At 33.3% G+C, this 10,740-nt stretch overlaps 1 protein-coding gene and 1 pseudogene across 1 annotated transcript; one reads left to right on the top strand and one right to left on the bottom strand.

The window, feature by feature from the left end:
- Nucleotides 1-271: 271 nt before the first annotated feature.
- On the bottom strand, nt 272-5,798 carry LOC112638794 (annotated as a pseudogene).
- A 235-nt stretch (nt 5,799-6,033) lies between these two features.
- Nucleotides 6,034-10,250, top strand: LOC112638793 (histone-lysine N-methyltransferase SETMAR-like). Its single transcript, XM_025411070.1, has 5 exons — nt 6,034-6,037; nt 6,111-6,215; nt 6,396-6,470; nt 6,784-6,924; nt 9,520-10,250. The coding sequence occupies exons 1-5, from the start codon at nt 6,034-6,036 to the stop codon at nt 10,248-10,250; spliced, it is 1,056 nt and encodes a 351-aa protein (XP_025266855.1).
- Nucleotides 10,251-10,740: the final 490 nt, after the last annotated feature.

Here is a 10,740-nt window from a genome sequence, read left to right as displayed (position 1 = left end):
TATGTTTATGCTCTTAACATTTCAAAAAATAAATTTCTCTTAAAAATAGTTGAAAAGAGAGTTTAAAAGAAATTCCTTGAGACCTTTTGCTCATAAACAATAATATAGTAACATGATATTATATTAAACTTTGAGGAAAATTAAAACTCTATACTTAAAATAAAAAAAATTAATATAAAATAAACAAGGTTTTAAGTAATAACGCTTAACTTAAAAACATATTCTTTACACAAGTCTAGAACAATATAAATTATATTTTATCAAGAAATTGTTACATTATGAAAACTAATGACTTCTGTATGTCTATTTGCTCATTATGTTTTCTGTCACATTCTCTTTTCTTCGCGTATTTTTTCCCTATTTGTTTCTCATCTGTTCATTTCTTCTTTTCTTTCTTCTTTTTCTATTGCAGTATTGTCTAAAAACTCTTCCATGATTTTTTCGGTTCGTTTTCTCTTTTTTGGCAGGCCTGTAGTAGATAATACAAAAACGTCATTATATTATGATAAATAACTGAATTAAACTAAATTAATTTTCTCAATCTTGCTTGCACATTTTGTACTTCTATTAGAAATGGATGCTTTCCATTTAGCGACACAAGTCGACATAAGCATTATTCATTTTTCAGTGAATAATAACAAATAAAGATAGAATGACTCTTGTGTTGATTTGTGTCGCTAAATGGAAAGCAATGTATATTGATGTATGTATGTAAACAACTCAAAAACTATTTTTAAATCACTCTTATTGTGATGAGAGCACTTTACAATACATCATATTATTCAGAAATATTGGTGTAATCTACTAACACAAAACTACAAAAACTTACTTTTCAATTTAGGACATGAAATGTCAGGAGACGAAATCTCCGGAAATGAAAACGACATCCTTGCTGATTTGGGTCCGAGGGACCATCACGTGTGGCAATTGCAGGAGGTCTAATGGACTTGTCGCCAAATAATGAGTCCATAACCTAATATATAATAAAAATAATGATAATTAAGAAACGAGCAATAAGAGCCTAAAAAACGCGGATGGCAATGCGTAAATTTTTTCGAACATTAATTGTTCGCGAAAAAATTTTTAAGACATATACATATATGCCAAGTTATAGATTCTCTTGGTTTGAGACTTCTATAACACCCCCTTTACCCTCCTGGACAGATGTAGACAGGAAAAATATCGGGGCGAGTGGCTGAATCTTGAATCGAACCCGAGTCTTTCGCTTGCCGGGCGACTGCTCTTACCACTGAGCTATTCAGCCCCACACCGACACTTCTCCTGTCCGTTTTTATTAATCTATGGAAATAATGAGAACACGATCATTTTAGTTCGGCGTGTAGTTTTAAATAAATTGATAAATAATACGGCTCTATGTATTTAACGACATGATAATTAAGAAACGAGCAATAAGAGCCTAAAAAACGCGGATGGCAATGCGTAAATTTTTTCGAACATTAATTGTTCGCGAAAAAATTTTTAAGACATATACATATATGCCAAGTTATAGATTCTCTTGGTTTGAGATTTCTATAACACCCCCTTTACCCCTCCTGGAGAGATGTAGACAGGAAAAATATCGGGGCGAAGTCGCTGAATCGGGAATCGAACTCGAGTCTTTCGCTTGCCGGGCGACTGCTCTTACCACTGAGCTATTCAGCCCCACACCGACACTTCTGTCCGTTTTTATGAATATATGGAAATAATGAGAACACAATCATTTTAGCTCGGCGTGTAGTTCTAAATAAATTGATAAATAATACGGCTCTATGTATTTAACAACATGATAATTAAGAAACGAGTAATAAGAGCCTAAAAAACGCGGATGGCAATGCGTAAATTTTTTCGAACATTAATTGTTAATTGCGAAAAAATTTTTAAGACATATACATATATACCAAGTTATAGATTCTCTTGGTTTGAGACTTCTATAACACCCGCTTTACCCCCCTGGAGAGATGTAGACATGAAAAATATACAATTTTAATGTTATTTTAATGGGAACGAATATTAATTCTATAATCTTGTATCTATATATTTCGCTCTTGTATACTAGTGTGTGTGCGTGCGTGTGTGTGCATGAGTATGTAACAAATACATGTATACATATTTAATATTAGTTTTAATGCTAACGTTAATTCCATGATATGTACATATATTTCGCTCTTTTATTTCAAGATCTTTTCATACAAAGACATATTTTTTTACTTACTTGTGTCTTCTATACTTTGCCCGTCCTGTTCTGCTCTTCTTGGTAAATGTTCGAAATGAGAGTACGATGTAGAAGCTATAAAATTTATTTTGATGAAGCACATACATTGTTAACGTTATTTTTAATGGAAACGAATATTAATTTATAATGTTGTATGTATACATTTTGCTCTTCTATACTTGTGTGTCTGCGTGCGTGCATGTGTGGTATGTGTATGTGTGGATCTTGCTTTGCAAAAATATTTTTTTTACTTACCTTCGTCCTGCTTATCATTTTTATCCTTTTTATCTCCCTCGACCTTTTTATTTTCTGTATCTTTATTCACCTCCTCTGTTCCTTCGATCTCTTTTATTTTTTCTCCTGTTGAATTGAAAAAAGAGAGAAATTAGGTACAAAATTATCTATAAAATTTATCTTTACAAAACACATGTACGCATACTTAATGTTAACAATATTAGTTCTATAATATGTATATACATTCGCTCTTTTTATATATGCCAAACATCTTTTTATGTAAAAACATATACTGTCCGATTCGTAAGGGACCAAACGAAAAGTGATGATAGATTGAGTCAAATTAAGAAGAAAAGTCCTTTACCATTTTGCAAAATTCGCAATACTTATTAAGTAATAAGCAAAAATGTCCCGGCGCATGAGAAGCGGTAGACCGCATGCATCGAGCGGCGAGCGACGAGCGACACGCGACATATGATACCGCGTCGAACAGTATTAAAAAGTATTGTCTTTTCATTTCTTCGATAAAATGATGCGTTATCATGTGGTAAGAGCAGTCGCCCAGCAAGCGAAAGACTCATTTCGATTTCCGATTCAGCGACTTCGCCCCGATATTTTTCATGTCTACATCTCTCCAGGGGGGTAAAGGAGGTGTTATAGAAGTCTCAAACCAAGAGAATTTATAACTTGGCATATATGTATATGTCTTAAAAATTTTTTCGCGAACAATTAATGTTCGAAAAAATTTACGCTTTGCCATCCGCGTTTTTTAGGTTCTTATTGCTCGTTTCTTAATTATCATGTTGTTAAATATAGAGCCGTATTATTTATCAATTTAACATAGAGCCGTATTAAACATAGAGTATTAAACATAGAGCCGTATTATTTATCAATTTAATAAGAATAATGTATTAAATGATATACAAATATATCATGTGCATGTTGCACACTTATATATGTTGCATACAATAAAATATGTGTGTATGTACAGTAGGCGCAATAATGCCTTAATGTATGAAATTGGTCGCATTCGAGACTAATAATAACTTAATAATAACTAGTTATTATTAGTTCGGAATGCGACTAATTTCATATGTTAAGGCATTGTTGGCGCCTACTGTAAAAAAATGCCCACGAATTTCTATTATTGCCGCTTTTCTTGTTCATATCAACAATATTTTTATAAGTTCGCTTCAAGCCATACATTTTTGATGTACATTGTTGTGCTGTTACTTATAGGCAAGATTGATTTTGTTCATTTCAACAGCAATTTCAGCCCAAATTTTGTTGCTTCGCTTGAAACCACTTAAGAATTCTTCCTCCTTTTCTGTATACATTTCAATTAATAGAAGTACCTGTGTAGCTTTGTCTGGTCACGTGAATGTTTTTAACTTATCTAAAAATTAAATTACAAAGTAAATAGAAATTTTAAAGAAATATTAATATATATATATATATATATATATATATATATATATATATATATATACAGGGTGACCCATTTTAACTTAGGCAGCCAAATAACTCGAAAAATAAGCACACTACGAAAAAATGATTAGAATCAAAATTTCGTCATTTCGAGGGGGACGTACAATGACGTTAAAATCAGCGCCCCCCACCCCTCTCCCTGGGCGGTGAGGGGGGGCAAGTTTGAAATCTTAAATGGAACCCCCTATTTTTCATTGCATATTCTTGTAGCTTATCTCGAGAGCTTTCCAAAACACTATAATTAAGTACCTTTTTATTAAGTACTTTTTGAGTTATAAGGCTTGAAATAATTTCTTAATTTTACATAAACCATAAAATATCTAGTAAACCATTCATTTTTCGATTATCTTACCTTCATACTTTTATGTACAAAATAATGAGAGAAATCAATTGGTGTAAAGAAAACATACAGTTGTTTTTAAGAAAAAATATGGAATTGTTAATTGCAAATTACATATTTTTTCTTAGAAACAACTATGTGTTTTCTTTACACCAATTGATTCCTCCCATTATTTTGTACATAAAAGTATGAAGGTAAGATAATCGAAAAATGAATGGTTTACTAGATATTTTATGGTTTATGTAAAATTAAGAAATTATTTCAAGCCTTATAACTCAAAAAGTACTTAATAAAAAGGTACTTAATTATAGTGTTTTGGAAAGCTCTCGAGATAAGCTACAAGAATATGCAATGAAAAATAGGGGGTTCCATTTAAGATTTCAAACTTGTCCCCCCTCACCGCCCAGGGGGAGGGGTGGGGGGGCTGATTTTAACGTCATTGTACGTCCCCCTCGAAATGACGAAATTTTGATTGTAACCATTTTTTCGTAGTGTGCTTATTTTTCGAGTTATTTAGCTGCCTAAGTTAAAATGGGTCATCCTGTATATATATATATATATATATATATATATATATATATATATACAGGGTGTCCCATTTTAATCCATCCAGTCGAATATCCCGAAAACCAAGTCCGAGAGAGAAAAATTTTTCAGACAAAAGTTGTATGGTTTCTAGGGGGACATAAGATGGTACCATTGATTTGACCTTGAAGAGTTATTTGAAGGTCACATGAAGGTCACCTTCAATTTCTTAAATGGAACCTACATTTTCTCATTACATATTCTTGTAGCTTATCTCGAGAGCTTTCCAAAACATTATAATAAAATATTTTTTTATCGAGTACTTTTCGAGTTATGAGGCTTGAAATCATTTCTTAATTTAACATAAACCGTAATATATCTGGTAAAATATTCATTTTTCGATTATCTTGCTTTAATACTTTTATGTACAAAATAATGAGAGAAATTAATTGGTGTAAAAAAAACACATAGTTGTTTCAAAGAAAAAATACGTAATTTGCAATTAACAATTACATATTTTTTCTTTGAAAGAACTATGTGTTTTTTTTACACCAATTGTTTTCTCTCATTATTTTGTACATAAATGTATTAAGGTAAGATAATCGAAAAATGCATATTTTACTAGATATTTTATGGTAGACAGCTTGGTGCGTTTTTTTTTTTTTTTTTTTGGTATTATCATCAATTTTTCATATTCGCGGATTAATTTAAAAGTGAAACAACTATAATAAATATAGAAAATATGCACAAAATTCTTCGTGCAATGTCGGCGGAATTTGTCTTATCCCGACAATATTTTGTGGACCGACGAAGCGACTTTCACACCGAGTGGCGTGTAAAAAAAATTAAAAAACGCACCAAGCTATCTATCGCAATGTAGTGTGGAAATGATAGCGCATCATTTTTCCATCGCCAAAGAAACAAAAAAAAATTCTTTTTAATACTGTTCGACGCGGTATCATATGTCGCGTGTCGCTCGTCGCTCGCCGCTCGATGCATGCGGTCTACCGCTTCTCATGCGCCGGGACATTTTTGCTTTATTACTTAATAAGTATTGCGAATTTTGCAAAATGGTAGAGGACTTTTCTTCTTAATTTGACTCAATCTATCATCACTTTTCGTTTGGTCCCTTACGAATCGGACAGTATATGTTTTTACATAAAAAGATGTTTGGCATATATAAAAAGAGCGAATGTATATACATATTATAGAACTAATATTGTTAACATTAAGTATGCGTACATGTGTTTTGTAAAGATAAATTTTATAGATAATTTTGTACCTAATTTCTCTCTTTTTTCAATTCAACAGGAGAAAAAATAAAAGAGATCGAAGGAACAGAGGAGGTGAATAAAGATACAGAAAATAAAAAGGTCGAGGAAGATAAAAAGGATAAAAATGATAAGCAGGACGAAGGTAAGTAAAAAAAATATATTTGCAAAGCAAGATCCACACATACACATACCACACATGCACGCACGCAGACACACAAGTATAGAAGAGCAAAATGTATACATACAACATTATAAATTAATATTCGTTTCCATTAAAAATAACGTTAACAATGTATGTGCTACATCAAAATAAATTTTATAGCTTCTACATCGTACTCTCATTTCGAACATTTACCAAGAAGAGCAGAACAGGACGGGCAAAGTATAGAAGACACAAGTAAGTAAAAAAATATGTCTTTGTATAAAAAGATCTTGAAATAAAAGAGCGAAATATATGTATATATCATGGAATTAACGTTAGCATTAAAACTAATATTAAATATGTATACATGTATTTGTTACATACTCATGCACACACACGCACGCACACACACTAGTATACAAGAGCGAAATATATAGATACAAGATTATAGAATTAATATTCGTTCCCATTAAAAATAACATTAAAATTGTATAAATGTGTACATGTGTTTCGTTAAGATAAACTTTATAGATAATTGTTCCTAATCTTTCTTTTTTCCATTCAACAGGAGCACATATAATTGAGATGGAAGAAATGGCGGTAGGAATTGATAAAGGAGCAGACATGAAAGCGATGATGGATGAAAAAGATGAAAAGGAGGAAAATGAGGAAAATGAAATGGACGACGAGGAAGACGAAAAGTTTAACGGTAACAAAAAATATACATATATTTTTCCAAAAAAAGATTCACATAGGTATAGGAAGAGCGACATATATAATATACAGGATGTTCGATTCGTGAAGGACCAAACGAAAAGTGTTGATAGATTGAGTCAAACTAAGAAGAAAAGTCCTTTATCATTTTGCAAAATTCGCAATACTTATTAAGTAGTAAGCAAAATTGTTCCGGCGCATGAGAAGCGGTAGACCGCATGCATCGAGCGGCGAGCGACGAGCGACTAGCGACACGTGACATATGATACCGCGCCGAACAGTATTAAAAAGAATTTTTTTCGTTTCTTTGGCGATGGAAAAATGATGAGCTTTCATTTCCACACCACATTGCCATAGATAGCTTGGTGCGTTTTTTAATTTTTTTTACACGCCACTCGGTGTGAAAGTCGCTTCGTCGGTCCACAAAATATTGTCGGGATAAGACAAATTCCGCTGACATTGCACGAAGAATTTTGTTCATATTTTCTATATTTACTATAGTTGTTTCACTTTTAAATTAATCCGCGAATATGAAAAATTGATGATAATACCAAAAAAAAAAAAACGCACCAAGCTATCTACCGCAAGATGGTACTGAAATGATAGCGCATCATTTTATCGAAGAAACGAAAAGACAATACTTTTTAATACTGTTCGGCGCGGTATCATATGTCGCGTGTCGCTCGTCGCTCGCCGGTCGATACGGTCTACCGTTTCTCATGCGCCGAGATTTTTGCTTATTACTTAATAAAATTATTGCGAATTTTGCAAAATGATAGAGGACTATTCTTCTTAGTTTGACGCAATCTATCATCATATGTATGTATGCATGTATGTATATATGCACACATATGTATGCATGTATGTATATGTATGTACATTTTTGCTTATTACTTAATAATTATTGTGAATTTTGCAAAATGATAGAGAACTATTCTTCTTAGTTTGACCCAATCTATCATCCCATTTCGTTTGATCCCTCACGAATCGGACACCCTGTATATACAGGGTGGCAGGGAATTTTTGATCTTAACGAAGTAAGGAGGTAGATTAGTTCAAATTAAGAAGGAAGGATCTCTATTGTTTTGTGATTGTCGTAATAATTAACGAAAAATTAAATAAAGAAGATCGGCCAATGCGCGTGGCTAGAAGCACACGACGGCGAAGGCGGTCTGACTGTAACATAATGGTGGCGCGCGGCGAAGCGGTGATTGGGGAGGGGAGGAGCCTTTGCGCTTACACACTCATCGCTCCTCCCCTCCTCACAGTGGGGCGAAATGAGAAATCGTGTTTCATAATTGTCTACAATCTTCAATTCCTAACGTATTTTAATGCTTTTTTTAAATTAAATGCTTATTTAATTGCTAATAAAGTTATCGAAGCCGATTTTTTAATTTGGGCTTTTTTTCAAAATGGCGAATGTAATACGGCAGTTGAAAAATAGGAAATTAAATCGATTTATATCAAATTATGTGTATGCATGTTTTTGATGTTACAGATTATAAATCTATTATTAAAATTACAAAATTAACTATATAATAAATTGAATATGACTGCCATAAACAATAAAAATAATATATATATGAATAAATGATAAATGAATCGTTACGAACCGATTAACACAGCATAGGAATAAATATTTTTAAGGTCTTTAATTGTAAATATGTTATAATAATTTTAGGTCACTGATTATTCGCGCGAATAGTTATACTTCCCTTATAATCCCATTATACAACAGTGTTATTTTCATCTAACAGTAATTGTTGAGCTTCGATGTCAATATCTTTCGAAGAATGTTTCCATTGATTCCGTTGACTACTTATATAGAGATCAAACGAAATTAATAGCTTTTTAATAATATCTTCATTTGTAACACTTCTACAATGTTTTCGCGTGTGGTATTCTCTAAAACGTTTGAAATATTTATTACGTGCTTCCTGCGCTTCTTCAGATAATTCACGATTGGTAATAAATGTAATTTTATAATCTTGCTCCCATGAAAAAGAATTTTGTGTACTGAAGCAGGCATGTAATACCAGGGATAAAGTTTTATATACAGTTCTGCTGTTTCAAATGTATATTTTTCAAATTGAACAATATTTATTTTTCTTCCACAAACAAACGTCTCTAAAATAATTCCAAATCTTTGAATAAGATTTTCATTAACACCAGTTATTTTTTAAGTTGTTTCAGGATCTCTAAAAAAATCTTCTCGCCGTGTTCTCATCGTTTGAGGATTCTGAACCTTGTTGTGGAATATCTATATACAGACCCATTTGTTTTCTAAATTCTTCTTGAACTTTTTTTGGTTTTCTCCATATTATCCTGAGGTTCCTTTGCAGCCCATTTATTGGGTTGAGTAAAAAGTCATTGCGTATTTTTGCAACAGATGGCATTAATTCAGTTTTGGCAATACTAGAGTCATTCACACATATGTTTGTCATATGCCGTTTAACAGCTGACGGTTTAAGCTTCATTTGAAAAAAAAATTGAACGATTTAGTTGAGTTTTTGGAGATTTTACAACAAGTTGAGGATGGAAGGCCAAGCTGTGCATTTTCGCCATATTTTACTGTTTTATTTCCGTAAAGGGAAGAACGCGCGTCAAGCTTATGAAAAATTGCGTAAAGTTTACAGTGACGATGCTCTACAAGAACGCCAGTGCCAAAACTGGTTCAAGAAATTCCGCGCTGGTGATTTTAATCTCAAAGATGCTACTCGGTCAGGAAGGCCCACCGAGGTTGATGACGACAAAATAAAGGCATTGATCAAGTCAAACCCACGTTACACGACACGAGAGATTGCAGAAACATTGAAGATCAGTCAAAAAAGTGTCCACCTAAAGAAGCTGGGATACGTAAGCAAGATCGATGTTTGGGTTCCTCATGAACTCAAAGAAGTTCATTTGACGGCGCGTATAAACATCTGCGATATGCTCATAAAACGTGAAGAAAACGATCCTTTTTTAAAACAAATGATAACTGGCGATGAGAAGTGGATTGTTTACAACAATGTGGAACGCAAACGGTCTTGGTCCCGACGTGATGATTCGCTTCAAACAACTTCAAAAGCAGAACTTCATCAGAGGAAGATTATGCTCTCAGTGTGGTGGGATTGGAAGGGTGTGGTGTTTTTTGAGCCCCTACCAAGGAACCGAACAATCAATTCGGATGTGTACTGTCGGCAATTGGACAGTTTGAACGAATCTGTCATCCAGAAACGTCCGGAGCTTGTCAATCGTAAAGGAGTTGTGTTCCATCACGACAACGCGAGACCACACACATCTTTGGCGACCCGTCAAAAATTATTAGAGCTTGCATGAGATGTGTTGCCCCACCCAGCATACTCGCCTGACCTTGCGCCGTCAGACTTCCACTTGTTTCGCTCTTTTCAAAACTCCTTGCGTGGAATAACATTTAATTCAGATGAGGCGGTAAATCAGCACTTTATTCAGTTTTTCGCCAATAAAGACAGGTCCTTCTACGGGGAATTATGAAGCTCACTGAAAGATGGCAAAAGGTCATCGAACAAAACGGACAATATATCATTGATTGATCTTTGTTCTTCATATAAATAACTTTGAAAAACTGACTTTGAAAAACATACAAAAAATACGCAATGACTTTTTACTCAACCCAAACAAAACTTAGCCGATAAGATATATGCAATATACACTCCATAAATCGAATCCACGCGTGCAATGTTGAGAGATCATATTCAAAATGTTGTACAATTTCTTGCTTGTTTTTTAATTTAGAAAAATTATTCATTTCGGATGGTTTTGCTCCGCATATCATACATGTTGATGCAGA

Source organism: Camponotus floridanus, unplaced genomic scaffold (assembly GCF_003227725.1).
Source record: "Camponotus floridanus strain SB8 unplaced genomic scaffold, Cflo_v7.5 scaffold104, whole genome shotgun sequence".
In the NCBI taxonomy this organism is placed as follows: domain Eukaryota; kingdom Metazoa; phylum Arthropoda; class Insecta; order Hymenoptera; family Formicidae; genus Camponotus; species Camponotus floridanus.
Note: the sequence above shows the minus strand (reverse complement) of the source record. Positions and strands in the feature narration are given on the sequence as shown.